This window comes from Synchiropus splendidus, chromosome 16 (assembly GCF_027744825.2).
Source record: "Synchiropus splendidus isolate RoL2022-P1 chromosome 16, RoL_Sspl_1.0, whole genome shotgun sequence".
Lineage (NCBI taxonomy): Eukaryota > Metazoa > Chordata > Actinopteri > Syngnathiformes > Callionymidae > Synchiropus > Synchiropus splendidus.
The window spans coordinates 15,170,978-15,192,490 of NC_071349.1; the positions used below are offsets into that span (position 1 = coordinate 15,170,978).

The following is a 21,513-nucleotide window of genomic DNA, read 5'->3' on the forward strand; positions in this document are numbered from 1 at the left end:
GAACTCCAGACAGCAGGTTGCCATTCAAACACCAATATAACAAATGTCACTTTTATTTCCTGAAGTTACTTCTTGGTATGATATCCGATATGAAAATATATAAACAGCCGTCATAGCGGTAGCAAGTATTATGTAGAGTCTCTGTGACGCCTGCGCCAGAGTATGAAACAGAAAGAAAAGCAAGTTCAACCAAAGCATGTCAGGAAAATAATGTACACAATGAACAACATGAAATTGTGTCTGATATAGGGAAACTGTAACTGAGTTTGAAAATAAACCTCTCACATATAACCACAAATATTCCTGTGAATTCACCATAACATTATGACCACCTGAATCTTAGTGTGTAGCCAGCTGTTTTGCTGCCAAATCTGATTGATAAGTGAACAGTGACAGATAGAAACTGCAAACATGGCAGATAATAAAATGAATGTGATTCGGGTCACTTCTCCTGACATGTACAGAAGTTCTGAGTCCAGTTCCAAATCTAAGTGCTCCTGATCGGTCACTTCCTGTCCGCCGCTAGCTGCCCGCCGACTCGTGGTGCAGCTGTGGAACTTGGTCGCCCTCACTCTCAGGGGCTCTGACATCCTCTGTGCTGACGATACACGTGGGACGGTGACGGTTAAGCAAGAGGATCAGCTGCTGCCGCTCCACTTTCAGCTCCTCGATCTGGGACTTGAGGTCAGAGTTCAGCGTCTCCAGCCGCTCTGACTCCTGCCAACAACAGAAAAGTCAGTCATTTAACCAAAATTGGTACAGCCATTATTTTGTAATGTAGTTGGATTATGTTGCATTACACATTTAAGTTTTTGACAATTCAAAAATAAATGATTTAGTGCCGTAAATATAAAGAGTAAAAAAATAAACATATAGCAAGAGAGCAAAAAGTACTACATTTTCCACTTTTTATTTTTTATTCCAGTAAAAGTTCCTTCAGTTTAAACAATATTTTTAACAGATTATATATATATATATATATATATATATATATATATATATATAGAGAGAGAGAGAGAGAGAAAGAGAGAGAGAGAGATTATATATATATATATATCTCTATATATGTGTGTGTGTGTGTGTGTGTGTGTATATATATATATATATATATATATAAAATCTGATCATCTATTATTCTGAATTAATTATTCGATTATTATGAATTAATGAATGTGGTTTTTAATAAATATATGACCCAAAAGGATGTACATTTATTTACACATTACATTTATCAGTACTTAGAAAATAATAATTATCTGTTTATAATAAAATAAGGATATTTTAACAGTATCTCGTGTGCACCTTCTGTAGATAATCCGTCCGCTCCTTCCTCTTGTTGCGACATCGAGCTGCGGCCACTTTATTCTTCTCTCTCCGCCGCTTCCTCCGCTCCTCATCCTCTCCTGCCTGAGGACGCAGGCAGCAACAGTTGTGAAGAACAGTGACTACTGGCGGTCATGCTGTACACTGCACGTCACCCCTCCACACACCACACGCCACAGCTGCTCTCCATCACCTCTGTCTTGATGAGCGTCTTCCCAAAACTATGGAGCAGGTGAAGCGGGGGCAGCAGAGCTCTGTACTCATGCAGGTCTTCGTATTTGAGCTTGGTGGTCAGCAGGGATGGTGAGATGCTGCTGAAGGATCCCAGACTGGGCAGCGAACCCGCTGTGACTGAGGGGTCCGGGATCCGGCCAGGCATCGTGTCCACCACAACTTGGAGAGCAAACGTAAACAACGATTTAAACTGGATACCTACTGTCTATATATTCACTGGGTGAGACAAGTTTTGTTTCTCCGAACACTGGAGAAGATCAGAAATACATTGAATACATTTGAGAAGGTTTGGACTAAAATTCTAGTCGCGGATATCTAGAGTTATCCTTATTTTTTATTACTACAAACTGGTGTATTCTTGGCTGTCATTGGTTTAGCATCCCTTTTTGTTGTTTATTTGAGGGGTTTTTTGTGTGTGTTGTACTCTTTGTACATTGTTTTTATTCATTTTGTTACTGTTTTTTGTTATTGTGTTGTTTTAGTGAAGAAAAATGTAAAAAAAAATTCCATTGTGTTTTTCTCTTGTATTATTATATATTGAAGAAAATAGAATTTAAAAAAGGTGTAAAAAGAACAAACAGTCCCGACCCTGTTATGACCACGTTAAGACAAGCTGACAAAACCCAACTGTAAGTTTGAATCCAACGCCATACTTCACAAATAACAAACTAATAGAGAAAAATAATAATTTAAAAGGTACAAAAATACTATGATTAAGAAGTTCACTTAATGTTGATACAAAAACTACGTGTTTGTATTAAAAAAAAGCACGACATATTAGATTTGAAAAGAGAACATTACGAATAATATTTAAATAATATCATTTAAAGCGTATTAAATCATGAAAAAAAACACAAAGCGAAAGCGGAAGTTCTTTCTTTTTTTAGTGTCTTACGTAACTTTGTGTCTTCATGAACAAGTTCTGATGAATATTACGATTCCAGCACGCAAACTTGAGCATCATGTAACACATCGGGATTAGTGTTAGAGTTTATGTGAACAAACTCAAGTCTTTGCACCGAAACAATCGTCAGAAACGCACAGTTACACGGTGCGGCTTGAGAATAGGAAGAGCAGGCATGACTAATCTGCGCAGACATCATCGAACTGAACTCCACGCTGCTCTGCATTGTCGTGCGACTTAAGAGAAGAAGTTCGCTGGCAAACCTGAACTGTGTCCAGACTGGAACAAAAGCCCTTTCTTGTGCTCAGACGACGGTCGGGAGTAGATTTTAAAGAGTGGGGATCGTTGCATCAGCGCGGTTTTGAACGTGATCCCCATCTGGAGGATTCAGGAATGCGGAAGTGGGGCTGAAGCAGATGTTGGAAGTTGCGTGAGGGTGGAGAGAGAGAAAGAGAGAGAGAGAAATAGAGAGAGAGAACTCCTCCCTGAAACACACACACACATATCAGGAGCAATGTCAAATGATGCCAGGTCACTCTGACTCCCTTGAAGTCAATTTAACTTAACTATTCATCGGTTGTATTCAACATGGGGAGGAACAGAAAGAAAAAAACATACTTCAGATTTCCGATTTATTGTAACATGTTAGCAGCATAGATAGGCATTCGATGCTCAACTCCGTCATAAAGTTAACAAAATCGTCACGGTAGAAAAATAAATCATAAGTTACATCTCGATCAGTATGTTTATCTCATATAGTTTACAGCACTGGATGTTTTCATGGAAAACTTCGGACATAATGACAATGATCTGGAACCACGGTCGATGACGTCGAGGTACTGCAGGCACTGATGAAAGTGTAGATACGACATTGACACCACACGATACGCTACCGACACCAGAACACCAAACCATACATCACATTACGTCTCAAGGAAACATGTGATATATATATATATGTTTATATTTATATATATATTTGAAAATACGACAGAGTATAAGTCATATCAAGATGTTTTGTTTCATTCACCAGCCTCTTTTTGCTATTGTTTTTGCTTGTGTTGCTCAGGTTTAGCAGCTAACGTCAGAGAGAAGTTGGTTGCTATCAGTTAGCATCACTAGCATCTTGACGGGAAAACCGTCTCATCCTCAAACGCAAGAGTTTCCCTCACAGGGCTCTGTAACGCCGTCATGTACAATGATGTTTCTCAGCATGCGAGTTGACATCGAAGTCATGCTTCAGCTACATCAGTCGGTTCCGAGAAGTATTCTCCGGGTTTCACTGCGGCATTCCGCCAAACGGAACTGAGATCGTCATTATAAGGCGAGGAGAGTCGGCGAGTTGAGAATGTCGACCGATTCTGACTTGGCTCCTCCGCCTTTGTGGGTGTCGAGCGTCTCGGCGAGTGAGTCCAGCTCGGGACACGCGAAGGTAAACACGGACAGGTAGCTGCTGCACGTCGGGGTGGAGGTCACCACCGGGGTGCTCAGCGGCTCCAAGTCGCCGGACACAGACTTGTACAGGGTCTCCCAGTCCGAGACGCCGAGAGAGCTGCTCAGGTCTATGTCGGGAACCGACCTCGCCGTCTCCAGAGGGGTCTTCTCCTCCAAGCTGGGCAGCATATTGTCCAGCAGTCCATCCTTCAGGTCCAGAGACGGCTCCAGGTCGTTGATGCTGACCTCGGCGCTGGCGCATAATAAGATGTCGGAATTCCCAGAAATGGCGGTCGATGGGTCGCTGGGAATGTCCATGTCCTGGAGTGATGGAGCTTCCTGGGCACTGTCCTCTGAAATCCTGTCTGGGCTGGGAGGGAGTTCTGGAGATGAGGCCTGCTCCGGGAAGATGCTCTCCATGTCCTCGGGCATCTGGCACAGAGGTTTGTGGGACGCCAGGATGAACTCCAGCCGCTCCTTCTCCTTCATCAGGTTGGCGATCTCTGTCTCCAGGGCCGACTTCTCCTCCTCCAGCTGGTCCGTCTCCTGAGCACAGAGCCAAAGAACGAACGTTACGCATTACTAGCATCGGCTACGTAAATACCTTTGGTGTTTTATGGCTTCTGATGATGTAGCACAACTGCGATTAGCTATTGAGGAATGGCGCCAGTTTATTCATGTCCAAGCAGCCATTTTAATCCTAAATCATAAGCATCACATTGACCTTGACGGCAAATAAGTCGTCCCATGAAGCTTGAAATATTTCTCAACATGGAGTCCAAATTCTCCTGATCCTGGATGTAACTCCAGTTCTATGAGTACATGCTCTAATGGACTTCTCTATTGGTTTATCCCTTTAGGGCAGAGGCGATGGCTTATAAGGGATAAACCAATAGAATTTGTTAGAGGCCGGAGCTGTTTGTTATTGACTAGTCTTTTCACCATTCCAGAACTGCATAACCAAGATCCTTAAATCAGATTTGTACAGTTATACACCGTGTCTATCAGTGTTTTAATTCATTGCAGAACTACCGTAATAAAGACTAGATAGAATAGAAAAATAAAGACATGTTGCACAGAAAGTCGGAAAATAACTTTAATCGAAGACCAGCGATGGGGGCGTGACCAAGACGGAGACTGGTTTCAAACTGAGCACAGAACGCCAAAGCATAAATCTATAAGTCACAAAGACTCACATGTTTACTTCTTACTGCAAAGGAAACAGAAGTCTTCCGGAGCTGAAATGGTATCAATGGAACAATGGTCTAGAGTCTGGGTCTCGAGTTTGGCAGGGTCGACTACAACTCTATGGTGATGATGAACTGAATTTAGGACTCGGTTCTGGACATCGGTTCTCGGTTCTTGATAACCAAAATGAAGCTACATGCCAGTGCTAGTATGTCTCGAATCCGGGTCTCAAGTTTGGCAGGGTCGACTACAACTCTATGGTGATGATGAACTGAATTTCGGACTTGGTTCTGGATAACCAAAATAAAGCTACACGCCAGTGCTAGTACATGCTAGCACGTCTCCAGTCTGGGTCTTGAGTTTCACAGGGTCGACTACAACTCTACAGCGATGATGAACTGAATTTAGGACTTGGTTTTGGATATCGCTTCTCGGTTGTGGATAACAAAAATAAAACTACACGCTAGTTCTAGTACATGCTAGTACGTCTCAACTCTGGGTCTCGAGTTTTGCAGGGTGGACTACAACTCTATGGTGATGATGAACTGAATTTCGGACTTGGTTCTGGATAACCAAAATAAAGCTACACGCCAGTGCTAGCACATGCTAGCACGTCTCCAGTCTGGGTCTTGAGTTTCACAGGGTCGACTACAACTCTATGGCGATGATGAACTGAATTTCGGATTTGGTTCTGGATAACCAAAATAAAACTATGGTTTCAAAATAGCTTGTGCGATTCAAACTGGATTAGAAGCTCATATTTAATCCCCTCTCTACACAACTGAAGCCTGGACCCCGGAGCCTAATTCCTCAATGGTTGCAGGATTTCAATTGTCTCAAAGAACAGGTCAAGAGTCAAGCATGGTGGATCATAATATGATAATAATATGGATGTTTACTTGAACCTGGCCCCTGTCCCTCACTCTTTAACAACATGTCACCAGTCCTAGATCAATCTGACACCCATGTTTACACTTGGCTTTTCTGATCTGCGGAGCTGCGATGACCAATATTCTCAGCAGGTGAAGGGTCATGTAGCAGCAGGTTCGTGTCCTCCCTCACGGCGACCATGACAGAATATAAAGCACCTCAGCAGCAGGTGTGAGCAACAGCTGAGCGAACACATCCTTGTTTACTCACGGCTTGCAGCGTATCTGTCAGCTCCCTCCGTCTGTTGCGACACTTTGCCGCCGCCATTTTATTCCTCTCCCTCCTGATCCTCTTCTTCTCCTCCTCCTCTGGAGACAGCTGGAAGGGAAGCGTTGAGTTACCACCTGGAAGAATCTCATCACCCCCCCCTCCTCTTTGCCAACGAGAGGAAGCATGTTTAGCTGCACTGCGTCTAAAAATAGAGCTTTGTTGCAGACTGGCAGTGACCTGAATATAAATGGAGGAGCAGCCGAGGAGCCGGCGTGGAGCCAGATGTGCTCGCAGCTCTCACCTGCTCGGCTTTCGCCTTCCTGGCCGCATTCTTGCTCTTGCCCCCGCCTGATTTGGGTGCCGCCTTGTGGGAGCGTTGCCGGCTCAGGGAGGGAGAGACAGATGTGATGATGGTAGGCTGCACCATCCACTGCAAGTCCGGGGTGGAGGAGATGACAGTGACTGTCGGGACAAACGCTTCTTCAGCGCTCGAGCCCTGAGGACGGAAAATGCAATTCACCACCGGAGACAGTGTGTTTCAGACAGGTTTAATGAGGCCCCCGGCGGGGGCCACTTCCAGATGTTTGACAAGCACAGCTTGAGATCCATTTTCTTGACCAGAAATAGCCTTCTCCTGATCAATATTTGACTTGATCCCAGTGTGTGACGTCAGCACTGACGCAGGGCTGCTGTGGAGTCTCCTGAATGGATTTATTTTTCTCAATGAACCGCTGCATACACAGTCCCGGGGAACAGAACCAGCGCACAAAAGCCCACCCAGGCGCCTCAAATAGAAAAAAATCCAACGTAAATGTGAACCAACAGGCGGTTCATTAGACCCCCACCAACCCCCACCTCACCCTCTTCTATCGCAACAATGAGCTGGTTGTATGAAAATGTGTTAGAGAAGATGGACGAACCTTGGATGCAGGAGATCCGGACTCCTCAGGCGTCCCAGCTGGAGTGTCTGTCCGACAGGTGACTGGATCCATGTCAGCCGTCTGGTCCTCGGAAAACAAATCTGATCTCAGGATGAAACAAATCTCCAATCAGAGGCGGGTGAGGGGGGCGGGGAGGGTCCAGAGCGGAGGGTCTCTCCTCCAGGTATATACCTGGTATAACTGGACGAGCAGAACACAAACCCCTCCTTTTGTGCTCGCCGAGAATTTTATGAATGAACCGAGAATGTACCATCTCCAGTGGGGGGAGGGGAGGACTGCGTGTCCGTGGGATGGAGAGAAACGTGTTCGGGTCCATGGTTTCATTCATGTTCATCGCCGACAAAACAAAAACACGAGGTCACGTTTGATTCCGCGGCGAAAACAACGGCGCTGAGATGAAGAACGTCGGCGCTTCATCCTCCCTTCATAAATGTCAAACGTGGGGGAGAAACGTGAGCCCGATCACAAGCCATCACTTCCGGTTTCGATACTTTTAATCGGTCGTATACACAGTTTAAGGTGACACTCAAGGCCATGCGTTGTTTATGTATCTGTTGTTTATTTGTTGTTCGGCTAAAACGTGACGGCGCCGAGGACACGTGATCAGAGCCTCTCGCCTCCCATTATTTTTTTATTTATTGAAACATCTAAAAAAGCTTTGCGAAAAATGAAAACATATACAGTTATACATAAAAAATGAAACTCCTTATTGATCATTACTGTCATGGAATTACTGTCATTAAATTACTGTTTTCTTCGACTTAGCTTCGCAGTATTGTGTGTTTATTATCTCCTTATAACTATGCTTTTATACCTTACCATTGTATTATCGCAACTCAGTATCTTTGACTGTCAATTTTTTCGTAGCCATTTATCGGAATGTTACAATATTTACCAAATTATATTTTTTCATTTTTAATTGAAAATATTTATTGTTATATATTAAAATAATATGATATATATATATATTAAACATTAATAAATATTTTAATAATGTGAATAAGTATCTTGTTGTTGTGTTGATCTCGTTGTTTGACAGTATCCCAAAAAAGCATCTTACTCAACAGCATAGTATCAATATTTTGCCTCAGATTGCGACAAAAAAAGACAAAACAAAAGTTTATTAAATGACTACAGCGACAGAGTTGTCATGTTTTCCCATATAGCTGCCAGGACTTGTACATTCTTGTAAGCTTGTGGAGGTTCGGCTTCAGAGATTCCTGCGGGTCAGAAAGTTAAGTTAAGTCCAGGTACGTTTCGGTTTGTTACACACGGAACGGTCTTCGAACCTCGGGCTGTAAATCCACATGCAGGAAGTCGACGAGCGGGGTGATGGACGGGCGACCGTGGGCGCACTGGAACGGCAGCTGGCAGGACGACAGCGACGCCACCAGGCTGCTGCACTCGTTTCTGCTTAGCTGGTCGTTGAATTTCACTGCTCCTGTCAATGAAAAAAATAATAATCAAATATAGGGAAAATCAGCCACGAGTTTAACTGTATAGGTTGGCATTTGTTTAATATAAATATTTTTGTTATTAAGTTATATCTAACGTATAACGTGTTATAGGTGAAATGTTCGTTATAATATATAACGTGTTTCCATTTCATAATACTTTATAATTATTAACTTATTTTTTTCCCATTTATTTACATAGTCTTGAATTATTTTCATGTTCAAGTTAAAGTCACATCATTTAGGTTGCGTGTGATATACTCAATTACCTCATTATTTCTGTGTTCCATCATTTTGTTTAAAAAAAAAACAAAGAAAAAACAGTGTCCACACTTTGTTAATTTATATTTTTATGTGGTATTCATATCATACTTAGCAAATTTAATCACAGTTGTTATTGTATAACATTTAATTTGATTAAAGTTACGTTTTAAAAATAATAGTTGGCATGAATAAAAACTAGACCGACCACACAGAAAATATTAAATTAGGATTATTTTATATTCATTTGAATTACCGTGACAAGCCAGAGAGGCCAGAACGTTGAGCACCGTCAGTGGCAGCGTTCCTCGCACGCGACCGCTCTCTCGGAGTAGCTGCGAGAAAAAGAGAGTCAGTGTTTGTCGACCCCTGCTGGAGCATCGCAGACTCACCTCCGTCTGCTCCCGGAGCAACTCCTGCGGGGACAGAACACGGACCGGTCAGAAACTCCGTGTCAGGACGGAGAGAAGAGAACGGACTGACCTCCACCAGAGGCTTGATGACAGACGCTCTCCTCCTCTTCACCTCGTTTCTCTCCTTCTCCAGGAAGCAGAGAGGAACGGAGTGAACCAGCAGGGGGGAGTCAGGAGTCAGCGGGAAGGTCAGCTCCAGTCCCAGACTGCGCAGCTGGTCCTCACACGACCTGGAGGAGGATCACCGTTCTGATCCAGAGCTGCATCACTTCCACCACCCTTTCACCCTCATGTTTTTCTGTAGACGTCAACAAGGTCACCTGAGCAGCCGCAGCTCCTCGTCTGGAACTTCAACCTCCAGAGGTGGAACGACATTGGACGAGCTCAGCCGTCGTCCCTCTGTTGTGTCTTTGTAAGAATCTAAAACCGCAGCGGCGTAAAAGTCACTTCCTGTTCGGGTGTAGAACGTCCGTCGGTTTCAGTCTACCTGCCACCAGAGTCTCCAGTCGGACCCGCTCATGGAGCGCATGCTGGTCCAGCAGAACCAGAAGGTTTCCTGTCCGGCAGCAGACACACCAGTCAGCCTCAGCAACGCTGGACACTCACCCAGTCGCACCTTCGCCCGCTCCTTCCTCGGTGGTGTTGATCAGACAGGCCAGGAACTTCCTGTCCACCTGATCGATGACCTGAGGACGGACATCTTCAGCTCTTAAACAGCTCAGTCAGACAGAAGACTCACCTTCATGGAAGGGATCATGTCTTTGGTGAAGCGATATGGAAACAGGATGTTGTGGGTTTTCACCTTCAGCCGCTCAGTCTGGACACTACAGACGTCGACACCCACCTGAGCACAACAGAGCTCAGACCAACTCGAAGATGGACTACTGTACTTTCCGCACTCACCTCCGGGGGGAGCACAAACACAGGGTTCTGCCATTTGGAGTACATGGAGGAGAGCGAGCTGGAGACGGAACTCTCACCTGAGAACACCAGGACCGTCTCAGACTGTGTGTGTGTGTGTGTGCGGGTGTGTGCGTGCGTATGTCACCTCTATCTCCCGTCCCAGCACTCAGAACTCGGTCCAGTCTGGATTTGGGTAGAAAGGGCAGAACCAGGTCTCTCTGGAACGGGTAGCACCGATGTTCTCCTCCTTTGTACACACATACACACATTCAAAGCAAAACCGTTACAATGCACCCTCACACAGGCAATACACAGACACGCAACCTAAAGGACACAACATTAAAAAACATATAAAACTGTGTAAACAAAGAAAACAAATCTAAACAATCCAAAAAAACGGACCTTCCTCTGAGACAACACTGACGGCCAAGTTGGTGACGTCGCTGGTGCAGTGGACCTGATTCTCCTGGGGCTCCTGGTACCGGCTGAGTCCGGTCCTTCTGTTCACGTAGACCATCCGTCCTGCGGAGGCGCTATAGTGATGGAGCCAGTCTCCGGAACCCTCCGAGTCCAGGTCTTCACCCTGGACAGGTTCACCGCCGCCCGCGTTGTTGTTGGCGTCCTGAGCGGCGGCGTCATTCTGGGCCTCCTTTGGTCCAGTGTTTTGCTTCAGCTGGTTCACTTTGGCAGCCAGAGACGGTTTTGGTCCGGACAGTATCGGGTTGGGGTTTAACTGTGAGGAAGATGGGAAACCTGTTGGGGTTTTGAGGACCTTCCCGGACCCAGACTGAACCTTCTGACTGAGCAGACTCTGAGAACTCCTCGTCGCTGTCTCTGGTTTCCCATAGAGCCTTCTGAAAGTATCCAGAGACCCAAGCTGGTTCGACAAGGAGATCCTCCAACACCTGGAGATCTTTGGAGCTGCATGTCCTCGCAGGTCCTCACCCGACCTTTTGCCCTTGGACAAACTTCTACATTCTGCGGCCGTAGCCTGTAACCTGTCGAACCTGTGCGCCTTCAACAAACGCATCCTCCTGTGTTCTGTTTCCTCTTCTTCCTCTTGTTCTGCTGTGTCACTCTGGGGTTCATGTTCTTCATCATCTTTGTCCTCCACTTCAGGAAGGTTACCCAGTTCTCCATCAGAAGCTTGCTCTGGTGCTGAAGTCGTCTTCTGTTCTTCTGTCTGCTCACACGTTTCACTTTGGAATTTACGATAAACAGTCTCGGATGCTAACGTGATCCAGCGGGAGCAGTCTGGCGAGGCTGTGTCACCATTTCGACCAGGATCGTCTTCTGCTGGATCCCCGTCATCTGAATCATCTTGCACAGCAGAGTCTAAGTTCTCCCTGACTAGGAAAGACTTGACCATTTCTTCCACGCAGAGCAGAACCCCGTCCCAGTCTTTGAACTCCACCAGGGTCTTGGCAGGTTCCAAGCAAACATCGTACTCCGAGCGAGGACATGTGATGTTGATGACGTAGACGGCGTGGAGCTCCTGGCCGCGCTTCTGCCGGGGACTCCGCGTGGCGCTCAGCGTCTCGGGGCTGTTGTGTTTGGTGCTGCCCAGCTGTCGCAGGAGTTGGTTGAGCAGGATGTGGATCCGCGTCTTCAGCAAGAATCGGCCGTTGATGTACAGATACTGGAGGCGGCTGTTGTAGTGACCTATAGAGATCCATGTTACCATGGCAACCAGACACCGAAGCGGTGAACTCTGACTCACCTTCCCTGCCGAGGAAGCCCACCACCTCAAACTGAGCTCGGCTGTGTCGGACCTCCGCCAGCTTCTGGGCCCGAGCCAAGCCGTGGATCTGGATAAACCTATGGTACATGTCTCTGGCTTTGGGCAGCTGGACCATCATGGTCCCGGTGGCGTCGTTCTTCAGGGTGAAGGACACTGAGGTCTGCATGAGAGACACCGCTTCCACTCTGTGTCTGATCCGCTCCCCCTCCAGAACCGGGTCAGTCCTCTTCCTCCTCACTGGCAGGTTGTGGAAGAAGTTGCAGATGACCACTGTGGTTCCGGCGGACGGACGGTCCGTGTCTGACTGGAACACATCCGAGCCTTTTCCCTGCTTGAAGACTTTGACCAGCGTGTTCGCTGAAGTTCTGGTTTTGGACGTGATCTCGACAAGCGAAGCCAGATTCGCCAGACTGGCCACCGCCTCTCCGCGGAACCCATAGAACCTCAGCTGGTCCAGATCGTCCACTGTGCGGCATTTACTTGTGTGGTACCGATTCCCGACCCGTTCCATGTCCTCGGCTCCAATCCCAGCACCATTGTCGATGACCTGGACCTTGAACGCCCCCAGGTCCATGCGGACCCCAACGCACGTCGCCCCGGCATCGAGGCTGTTCAGAACCAGCTCCTCCACGCACTGCTGGAGCGACGGTACCGCGACACTGGACCGCAGTTGCTCCTGCACATCCCTGGCTAAACACTCGATCATCTCCAGCCTGTTATCATAGCAGCTGCTGTTCTATTAGCCAACTAGCTTCGCCGGCTTCTTTAGCTCCAGAAAAGCGAAGAAATATTTATTTAACAAATCACAAGAGCCCCGGAAGCACCGCTACTCCATGACGCCACGGTATAGTTTCTGTATAATTGGCGTCTGCTGTTGTTTATGGTCCACGACTATAAACAGCAGAGGCGGTACTCGGGTGCCACCTTCAGACCGGGAGGTGTAAATACAACAACAAAAATCTCACTGCATTTAAAAATGCAACATAAATGTTCATGCAGCACAAAGTTGTGAAAGGACAACAAAGGACAAATAGTCACCTCTTGTTTTATGTATTTCTGAACGAATTCAGGGCTGTGGAGTAAGAACAGCCAGTGTTATTGACCACACATTATTATACACTGCAGCACAGGCTAAAATGAAAATAAATAAATAGCTTCAGAGCAAATTCACTTGACAATGTCAAAAGATGAATGATCCAGTCTCTCCACTGTTTTCTCGTTCCTGAACTCGGCCTTTTGGATTTTGGATTTGGGGCTGCCGGTGGACTTCAGCCATGCCTGCATCTCCTCAACTCCGGAGCGTTTCCCCTGTAGCTGCCCCTTCACTGTTCCAGCACTGGTGTTCTGGACCCAGCCAACCAGGCCCAGCTTCTTCCCCTCTGCCTGGAACAGAACATGATGAAGCATCAAGAATGTCAGCACCAAGGAACAGTTGATCCTCTTGGACATATCCATCATCTCTTCATCATCACAGAGAACGTGGGACTCACCTGCGTGTATTTCCGAAAGAATACACCCTGGACTCTACCGAACACTTCATAATCCACTGACACAAGATCTTCACCAGACATGTCGCCTCTAGAAAACAAGGAGAAGACGGGTTTAAAAAGCATCCAGCAGTGATGATCATCCTTACTGTTCCGGTTCATTACCGTGCTGACCCTAAAGTTTCTCCCTTCATAATAATAATGCCAATTTCATCAAGAGGAAAGTAAGGCCTCGCGCTTTTGTGAGTGTTTTAATGATAAGGCTACTTTATAGGCGCGAGCTTGTTTGGAAACTTTGATGAATCACGGTTTTCGTGACTGATAAAAGGAGAATGACGCCATCAGAGATCGATGCAGTCAGGTGTTTCTAGTCACGTACCGGCAGACGGTTCCGTAGCATCCGATGCAGAACCACCAGAATCAGGAACAGTTTTGTTCCTGGTGCTGTCAGGTTGCTGAACGTTGGACAATAGCTGCAACACTGTGTATTTGTTTATATTGTGTATATTTATTTTTATTATATATATATATATATATATATATATATATATATATATATATATATATATATATATATATATATATATATATATATAGATAGATAGATAGATAGATAGATAGATAGACAATATTTATTTCTTTTTGGACATATAGTTTTTTGTTTTTGGAAAGTCTAAGTCTAAGTCTAACTCAGTTACTACGACGTTCATTCGGTGTTTGAAACAATAACAGCTGCATCGCGTTTGGTGCCTCAAAAACGACGGATTAAAAGCGTTGAATGTAAAACAAAATACGTTTAAGTCACGCGCATTAGTATGAAGCACCGATGGTGAATCACGGACCACAGACCAATGTTTGGAAATGTATCACCTGAAGCTCAAGCTGCCAGTCTTCCTCAGCTCCGTCTTCTTCGTACGTTTTGGCGCAAAGAAACACCGCCATCTAGTGGTCAGGCTGATGCATTGTGAACACAGGCACAGATAGGTGTGAGGGATGAGCTGGGCCAAAAACACACACTAGATGTGTACAACAGGTAAACATTTATTGTCTATGGCTTTTACATAAGTCTTGACATCGCAGCATCTGCACACCGACGCGATCAAAAATCCCACTCTCTTTGGTTTCAAGCGGCTGACCAGGGCAGCGAGCTCATCTCACATACTGAAACGTCACACGTGGATAGTAGCACTTGAACGCCACGCAGCTTTGCTTTTAAGAAAAAGAGCAGGGAAGAAACACCACAGAGAAAGGCACTTGAGGGAGGAAAACAAAAGGTGTTCAAGTGTGTGTCACAAAAATAGCTTCATTGGACAGAGAACCAAGTGTCCAAACGCATCAGTAGTTTCAGCCGTCGCGCATGAAAGAGCAAATCCGTGAAGTCGTATATTTGACTGTTAAATAAAAGTTCACATTGGGAGTCGGAGTGACGGAGCTTGTGCGCCCCCGACACAGCGTCCAGATTGTGGGGTGACACTGTGATCAGGGAGGGGGTGCGGGTCAGACGCTGCCTCCTGCTGGTCGGCCTCCTTTGCCAGGGAACATGGGTCCTCTCACGGCGGCGTCCACCGACGTGTGCAGCTGGTTTCCATTCCGGTCGCATCCTGGTTCTTGATGTCGCATGACCGCAGCCCAGAGCCGCTCGTTCTCTTTCTTCTGCTCGCTGACCTGTAGGGGGCAGTAGAGCACACTCATGAGGGATGCCTTCCTAGTGCGGCGGATGAACTGACTGAACCAACTCAGGAAGTTACAACTTACTAGCATCAAGCTGCTTTGGTGCAGACAGCACTTCCTGTTTACATCTGTTTCATTAAGACTCCAGTCTGCTTTGTGCAACAGGAAGAAGGGTGGAGTCATGGAGTCACTCATACATGGTGGCTGCATGAGTCTGACTCACTTCCTGCCAGAATCTTGAAACTCATTCACTTCATTGATTCCCTGACAAATGTATATGACTGAGTGACTCACTGAGCTGGATTTGTTTGCTCCCGAACAAGTCATAGGGACTCACTCAAGCCAAAGGGTCCATCAATCTGACTCACTTGCCGCGGCAGGGACTCATGTTTAATAATTTATTGAGTCAATCCTACTTCCTGTGTAGCAACGGCCATGTAGGTTCAATTGCTACATCCAGCTATTTGAGTCATACAGACCCATCACCTCCATGAGTGGGACTCGCTTGTCAACCTGACTCACTTCCTCTCCAAAAATCTCCTCTACAATTCACGTGGACTCATTCAGGTCTGTGGGATTCTTCAGTCAGGTGAGGATACCACCAATGAGAGTGGCTTTTACTGATATCAGAGGCCTGTTGCGATGCTTTGTACCAGGCAGAAACAACAAAACTACAGATCCATCTCACAGCCACAGCTAACATGACTCCCTCGGTGGGAGCTGCAGGAGAAGATGACGTCTCACCTGTTTCTCGAGCAACTGAATCCTCTTCTCTTGTTGTGCCACCACCTCTCGGAGCTGCCGGAAGAAAGCTTTGTTACAAAACCACTGGAGAGCTGTTTACATTTGTCTCACCTGTATGACCTCCGGGCACGCGCCACAACATGAGCCCTCTTGCACTCCATTGATCCTGTCGCCGCTCATCCTCATTGTCTGTGAACACACGGGTCACTTCAGAGCGGTTCCTACGCTAAGGTGCCGCTGACCAACCTCCTGGTCTTTCTGGCTGCCAACCACTGCCGCCGCCGCCGTCAGCTCCTTCAGCTCGTTGTAGGGACGAGTCACTCTCTCGGAGTAGGAGGACAGCGGACTCGGCAGGGACTTCTGGGAATCCTCCGGCATCGGAATGTACTCGGCGTCCTCAAGTTCCTGTCGGACCAACAGAGAAAACAGTCTATTCCAAATTCCTCCATCTATTTTCTCACAACACCAGGAGGTCGGTGACCATGGATCTCAAGTCTACCTCGTGGGTCACATCTTTCACATACTTCACTCTGAGAACCTTGCTTTTCTTCCTGGAACACCACCAGGATGGGTCGTGGTTTTGCACTTTTCTTTCACTGTCAATATTTCCTTCAGTGTTTTGTTACAAATTTCACTCAATTGTTCCTTTATTTTGGCTGTTTCCACCATTATATCCATCCCTTGGCTCAGTCACTTCTAACAGTTGCAAGTGGATCTTAGTTTTCTGATGACATTCAGGAGCTCCTGCTTTTGGTGGCCTCCTTGTCTCAAACCCACTGGTCGACCAGGAAGTCCCCACCCCCCAGAAACTCATCTCCACTTCCAGGTCACCCAAACTCTCCCCACTACAAACAACACAATCACAGGACTGACCTTCCTCAGCCAGAGAGGGCAGGAGCTGTCCCCGGTCTGGTTCCCCACTGACATCATCGGCCTCTCCATGTATAATTCCTCGGGGTCCGCCTCCACTGTCCCGCCGAGTCCTCGATCACGGCACTCCGTTTCAGCGTTCCGGTCCATATCTAAATCCACCGAGGACGTGGATCCCTCCTGCTCCACTCCTGCAGTCACACACATTACCGACAACCTCACCCCACTTCCTGCTTGAGGGACCAAAGCGGAGGACTTACCACTTCCGATGGAGAGTCCGCTGCTGTTGGAGCGGATGGTTTTGGAGTTGAGGACCTTTTCTGTGAATACCACCAGAGAAAGTTGAGATTTTCTTTTGTTCAGTGGTGTTTTAGCTGGAGACTCACCCATGATGATGATGGTGTGCCAGCCACTGCAGGAGAGGTCCGGGACATGGTGGAGGGATCCAAAAATAGGTCTGGGCATGGCCGGGCAGACCTCAGACCCAAAGCCTTTATCCGCCGGCATTCCCAGTCGCCCGTTCCCGGCGTTTCCCCAGGCAAAGATCTGGTTGTCTGGAATTGTAGAGCGTTGAGAACATTTTAAAAAGAGCAGCCAATATCATCCTGAACTCACCTTCAGTGGCTGCGATCGTGAACCCATCTCCGCACGACACTTTGGTCACAGTCTTTCCACCAAACGGACCCACAAGGACTTGAACTCCCAGGTGTTTCTTGAAATCTTTGACGCCCAGCTGTCCGTACTTGTTGCACCCGAAGGTGATCAGTCGACCTCGCCCTGTTGCGGCATGAAGACACTTAGATCCCAAACGCACGGTTGACATCCGACGGCGACTCACACGTACCGTCGATGGCCGCTGTGTGGGCCTTTCCCGCTGATATGGCTTGGATCTGGAACCGGGATAGCTGCTTGACCAAAGAGGGCGTGGTCATGTAGGGAGTGACCTGGTAGCCCTGGGGTAGCAGTGAAAGACACTTGAATCATGGAAGCATGAGACCATCCAACTTACTAGGACCAGCTTTGACCTGCAGGTCCATCAAACCTATGAGCTTCTAAGCGGAACACAGTACCTCTCCTGGATGGTTCTTGAGCCCGGAGATCCCCTGGTCCAGTCCCAGCTTGTTGAATTCATTGTTCCCACAGGCCAAAACCTTCCCCGTATCAGTGATGAAGAAGGTCCCGTCGCTGCCGCACGACACCGAGAAGATGCTGGCGCCCTTCGGCAGCTCGACCTTCAGAGGCAAAGGGATGAGAGGCCTTTCTCACATTCAAAGCGCTACGTCGAGGCGCAGAAGTCTGACCTTCATCGGAGAAGAAGTGTCGTCCTCGCTTTCCTGACCCAGACGCCCTGCAAGATGAGGAGGTCAACAACAAAAACTGAGGACAACTGCTTCTATCTAGTCGAGAGTCAAGTCCAAGTCTCTATCCTTCAAGGAGATTTCAGGGAGGACTTCTTTCAGTCCCTATAGCCGGAGAGGTACGTACCGTACTCTCCACAGCCCCATGAGTAGACGTCCCCGCTCTGGGTCAGAACCACCACGTGGTTGTCTCCGCAGGACACCTGCCGGACGGGGCGCTCCTCGAAGAACACCAGCAGCACCGGCTCCAGGACCTCGCCGCCCGTGTCGTTCTCCACGCCGATGCAGCCGTAGTAGTCCGAGCCGAACATGTACATCTGGTCCTCGTCTGTGGACCGGAACAGGTCAGAACTTTTTAGCAAACAGCCTTGTTGCCTACTGTTATCACAGACTGGACTTGGAGGTGGTCAACACAAGTTTTATGGCTCAGAACTGCCTTTAAATATTAAAGCATAAATGAGGAAATGCCATTGTGAGACACACCTGTGACACAGGCAGTGAAGTCCGACCCGCAAGCAACCTGTCGGATGGCCTTCCCCTGCAGCGCCGCCACCTTCTTGGGCTGTCGGCACGACGACTGGTCTCCGTGCCCCAGCTGCCCCACCATCTTGGCTCCACTTTGGGAGTTCTGCAGGCACAGCTGTGTCAGGTACAGATGTTTCCAGTCCACATGGAGTGGCCCACCTACACTCACCGCCCAGGTATACAGCTCCTTCTCCACCGTCACCACGGCGAAATGATTGGTTCCCGCACACACCTGCTGAGCGCTGGTGCCCCCTTTAAAGGAGTCCAGCTTCTGAGGAGTGTACTTCCCCGCACCCCAACAGTACACCTCTCTGGAGCGAGTGGTCACCACAGCCACCGGCGTTTCCGTCACCGTGTTCAGCCTGCCACACATGGGAAGCTCCGTCACCCTCCGCTCACGACAAGACGGAAGCCACGGCCAGAAACTTACTTGGGTTTCTTCATGGCTGAGTTGAGCAGCGCCACTCGCTCCTCCAGCTGCCTGGAAGAGACATTTCAGTCGGATCACCAGAGAATTGAACCGGTTTTTAACTCACTGTCTGTTGCTGGAGAGGATCTTCTGATCCAGGATCTGCTGCGCTGTGGGCCTTTTCTCAGGATCCTGAAACAGGAAACATGGATGTTTCTTCAGGGTCGCACGACGACGTAAATGAGTGGAAGCTCACCTGCTTGAGACATCCGTACACAAGCTCGATCAGCTCAGCAGAATACGCCTGCGAGTTAATGTCCATGCTCCAGTTGCCCTGGACTATCTTCACGCACAGATTTAGGGGGTTCTGTCGGGACAGAGCTGTTAGCCCCACACCTGGCTACCAGCCACCGGCTTCATCTTAACTCATACCGTGGCATCAAAAGTCTTGGTGAGAGTCATGACTTCGTAGAGCACGCAGCCCATCGCCCAAATGTCCGATTTGTAGTTGTACTTGGACCCCTGGCACAACTCCGGGGACATGTAGTACGGGGTTCCCACACACTGGATCGGACAGAGCGAAACTGTGGTCATCTTATTCCCAGAAAAAAAAAGAAAAGCCACTCACAGTCTCAGCCATTGAAAACTCCGAGCCCAGTTTCTTGGCGAGCCCGTAGTCACCCAGCTTGATGAGGTCGGTTTTGGTCAGGAAGATGTTGAGAGTTTTGATGTCTCTGCAGAAACAAGCACCAGTCAGTCAGGGACTGGAGCGGCGCCGCTGCGTCGGCGGCAGCGGTGTAGAGAAGGTGTGAGCCATTAAGGCTCCAGTCAGAGTAAACACCACTGTGTTTGGACTCAAGATGATGCGGAGACAGTTGTGGAGCTGCTGTTTTGAAGCCGTCGAGGTGCAAGAGTGGCTAGTTTTACCGCTGAGAACATTGAGGTCCAGGTGTTTCACACCGCACAGACACAAAGAAGAACTCACCTGTGCAAAATTCCCGCCTTATGAATGTGAGCCACAGCCGAAGCAATCTGGTACAGGTACCAAACAACGACCTGACAACACAGAACGTCTTACGGCCTCCAGGAAAGACAAGAGAAGAGCAGGTGGAGCCTACCTCCTGGCTGAACAGCTCCCCCTTCTGCACAATGATTTTATCGTACAGATTTCCTCCTGCGACCAAAAGAGCATGGTAAGAAAGAGGTGACCCGACCGTGACCTCCTGTCGTCTCACCGTTGCAGTACTCCAGCTCGATGAGCAGAGTGTTCTTGTCCATGAAGTGGTTGAAGTACGCGATGATGTTGTTGTGCTCCAGGATGGACAGGATGCTGATCTCATTCATCACGTCGCGGCGCTCGCGATCCGACAAGGAGTTCAGGTCCACCTCCTTCCACACCACCAGAGAGTTGTCCTGGTGATATCCATGATGCACTTGCATTAGTGGTCGCCAACACCCCACATTACACAAAGAAAACGTCAGAAAGAGAGATTTACCGTCAGCTTTTGTTGTAAGAATTGCATTTGAGATTTTGTTCCCCACTAAGATTTTACTTTAAGGAGCCCCTTACAGATAATATTAGATTTATTTATTTGCATTTAGTTAAAAAAAAACGACTTTAAAATGTAATTATTTTCCATACTTTTGCTTTGTCTTCGTTTTTCCAAAAAATACACTTCAGATCCAAAAAAATACACTTCAAAATAGGCCTCATGAGTCTGTAAAACCATATGAGGCAGCGACCAGTCGCGTCGTAGTACATCTTTGGATGATGGACCTCAAGAACACACGACAACAATAACAAATCTGTAATAGTTATGCATGACTACTTTCATATTTTCTAGATTTCAGAGACAGTTTCCTGAATATTGTTTGATAGTTAGAATGTAATGACATTTTCCTGAATATTGTTTGATAGTTACAATGTAATGACATTTTCCTGAATATTGTTTGATAGTTACAATGTAATGACATTTTCCTCAACAACATGCGACACTTTTTTCCTCATCTTATTTCACTTGATTTGACTTCTACGTACTAAGTTTGAAGTTTCGGCTTCGCATGCTTTTCTACAAACAGCGTCATAAAGTTGCAAAAGTTCACCTCCGTTCTCCTGTACAGGGTCGCCTCACCGAACGACCCGCGTCCGAGGATCCGGATCGGAATGTAGTGCAGCTTCTCTTCCGCGCCATTAAAAGACCCGGAGCCGGTCCGATCGCTGACCACAGACCCGCTGCCCAGGTCCGAGTTCAACGAGTCGAAGTGTCTCTCGTAGTCGGCCAGCGACATGTCGACCGACGGAGGAGGACGGGACACAAGAGCAGGCCCAGAGACAGACGACTCTCCCCCGAAGAGCGCGGCTACACCCCGCACAGGTCCACCATGACAGCTCAACAAGCTCCACAGGCGAAGGCTCAACGTTCCAGCAGAGCCCTCAACCCGCCAAGTTCCCCGAAACACCCCGAAAACCGACCGAGCGACATGCAGGTTACTTTTACTTCTGTCAAGCGTAA

General features: G+C 47.6%; 5 protein-coding genes across 6 annotated transcripts; all 5 read right to left on the minus strand.

The window, feature by feature from the left end:
- Positions 1-51: 51 nt before the first annotated feature.
- On the minus strand, positions 52-2,847 carry LOC128747513 (jun dimerization protein 2-like). Its single transcript, XM_053845442.1, has 4 exons — positions 2,725-2,847; positions 1,517-1,716; positions 1,303-1,407; positions 52-717 (listed from the first exon to the last, which is right to left on the minus strand). The coding sequence occupies exons 1-4, from the start codon at positions 2,837-2,839 to the stop codon at positions 523-525; spliced, it is 615 nt and encodes a 204-aa protein (XP_053701417.1). The 5' UTR covers positions 2,840-2,847; the 3' UTR covers positions 52-522.
- Positions 2,848-3,095: 248 nt separating this feature from the next.
- fosaa (v-fos FBJ murine osteosarcoma viral oncogene homolog Aa) lies at positions 3,096-7,329 on the minus strand. Its single transcript, XM_053845353.1, has 4 exons — positions 7,144-7,329; positions 6,525-6,719; positions 6,224-6,331; positions 3,096-4,441 (listed from the first exon to the last, which is right to left on the minus strand). The coding sequence occupies exons 1-4, from the start codon at positions 7,213-7,215 to the stop codon at positions 3,779-3,781; spliced, it is 1,038 nt and encodes a 345-aa protein (XP_053701328.1). The 5' UTR covers positions 7,216-7,329; the 3' UTR covers positions 3,096-3,778.
- Positions 7,330-8,237: 908 nt separating this feature from the next.
- Positions 8,238-12,822, minus strand: mlh3 (mutL homolog 3 (E. coli)). The gene is made up of 13 exons (XM_053844872.1): positions 11,916-12,822; positions 10,598-11,857; positions 10,341-10,442; positions 10,196-10,272; positions 10,032-10,136; positions 9,909-9,978; positions 9,780-9,848; positions 9,613-9,712; positions 9,363-9,522; positions 9,272-9,295; positions 9,136-9,214; positions 8,454-8,605; positions 8,238-8,384 (listed from the first exon to the last, which is right to left on the minus strand). Exons 1-13 carry the CDS (start codon positions 12,640-12,642, stop codon positions 8,313-8,315), a joined length of 2,997 nt encoding a protein of 998 aa, XP_053700847.1. The 5' UTR covers positions 12,643-12,822; the 3' UTR covers positions 8,238-8,312.
- Positions 12,823-12,965: 143 nt separating this feature from the next.
- On the minus strand, positions 12,966-14,357 carry acyp1 (acylphosphatase 1, erythrocyte (common) type). 2 transcript variants are annotated; one of them, XM_053844880.1, is made up of 3 exons: positions 14,294-14,357; positions 13,427-13,514; positions 12,966-13,319 (listed from the first exon to the last, which is right to left on the minus strand). In XM_053844880.1, exons 2-3 carry the CDS (start codon positions 13,505-13,507, stop codon positions 13,104-13,106), a joined length of 297 nt encoding a protein of 98 aa, XP_053700855.1. In that variant the 5' UTR covers positions 13,508-13,514; positions 14,294-14,357; the 3' UTR covers positions 12,966-13,103. The 2 variants fall into 2 exon arrangements, with proteins under 2 accessions (XP_053700855.1, XP_053700854.1); XM_053844879.1 differs by lacking the exon at positions 14,294-14,357 and adding an exon at positions 13,589-13,683.
- Positions 14,358-14,451: 94 nt separating this feature from the next.
- Positions 14,452-21,513, minus strand: LOC128747195 (serine/threonine-protein kinase Nek9). Its single transcript, XM_053844873.1, has 23 exons — positions 21,104-21,513; positions 20,236-20,413; positions 20,119-20,174; positions 19,986-20,056; positions 19,629-19,734; positions 19,433-19,564; positions 19,257-19,367; positions 19,128-19,192; positions 19,022-19,072; positions 18,761-18,953; positions 18,550-18,694; positions 18,194-18,394; positions 18,010-18,056; positions 17,779-17,940; positions 17,553-17,661; positions 17,324-17,485; positions 17,095-17,262; positions 16,969-17,028; positions 16,712-16,899; positions 16,085-16,243; positions 15,950-16,027; positions 15,839-15,892; positions 14,452-15,088 (listed from the first exon to the last, which is right to left on the minus strand). The coding sequence occupies exons 1-23, from the start codon at positions 21,287-21,289 to the stop codon at positions 14,921-14,923; spliced, it is 2,850 nt and encodes a 949-aa protein (XP_053700848.1). The 5' UTR covers positions 21,290-21,513; the 3' UTR covers positions 14,452-14,920.

Bases quoted from the DNA above. Each gene is read 5' to 3' on its own strand.
- LOC128747513 (XM_053845442.1), bottom strand. From the start codon at position 2,839: ATGGGGATCACGTTCAAAACCGCGCTGATGCAACGATCCCCACTCTTT. The intron at 1,717-2,724 runs GTTTGCCAGCGA...TTGCTCTCCAAG, and splicing joins CCAGTCTGGACACAGTTCAG to TTGTGGTGGACACGATGCCT. The intron at 718-1,302 runs GTGCACACGAGA...TGTTGTTGGCAG, and splicing joins GGACGGATTATCTACAGAAG to GAGTCAGAGCGGCTGGAGAC.
- fosaa (XM_053845353.1), bottom strand. From the start codon at position 7,215: ATGGATCCAGTCACCTGTCGGACAGACACTCCAGCTGGGACGCCTGAG. The intron at 6,720-7,143 runs GTTCGTCCATCT...TTCCGTCCTCAG, and splicing joins CCGGATCTCCTGCATCCAAG to GGCTCGAGCGCTGAAGAAGC. The intron at 6,332-6,524 runs GTGAGAGCTGCG...CTTCCCTTCCAG, and splicing joins GGAAGGCGAAAGCCGAGCAG to CTGTCTCCAGAGGAGGAGGA.
- mlh3 (XM_053844872.1), bottom strand. From the start codon at position 12,642: ATGATCGAGTGTTTAGCCAGGGATGTGCAGGAGCAACTGCGGTCCAGT. The intron at 10,137-10,195 runs GTGAGTGCGGAA...TGTTGTGCTCAG, and splicing joins TGTTTGTGCTCCCCCCGGAG to GTGGGTGTCGACGTCTGTAG. The intron at 9,215-9,271 runs GTGAGTCTGCGA...TTTTTCTCGCAG, and splicing joins TGCTCCGGGAGCAGACGGAG to CTACTCCGAGAGAGCGGTCG.
- acyp1 (XM_053844879.1), bottom strand. From the start codon at position 13,617: ATGAAGGGAGAAACTTTAGGGTCAGCACG. The intron at 13,515-13,588 runs GTAATGAACCGG...CTTGTTTTCTAG, and splicing joins GAAACTTTAGGGTCAGCACG to AGGCGACATGTCTGGTGAAG. The intron at 13,320-13,426 runs GTGAGTCCCACG...GTTCTGTTCCAG, and splicing joins TCTTTCGGAAATACACGCAG to GCAGAGGGGAAGAAGCTGGG.
- LOC128747195 (XM_053844873.1), bottom strand. From the start codon at position 21,289: ATGTCGCTGGCCGACTACGAGAGACACTTCGACTCGTTGAACTCGGAC. The intron at 20,414-21,103 runs GTGAACTTTTGC...GGATATCACCAG, and splicing joins CCCTGTACAGGAGAACGGAG to GACAACTCTCTGGTGGTGTG. The intron at 16,900-16,968 runs GTAAGTCCTCCG...GTGTGACTGCAG, and splicing joins CGGACTCTCCATCGGAAGTG to GAGTGGAGCAGGAGGGATCC.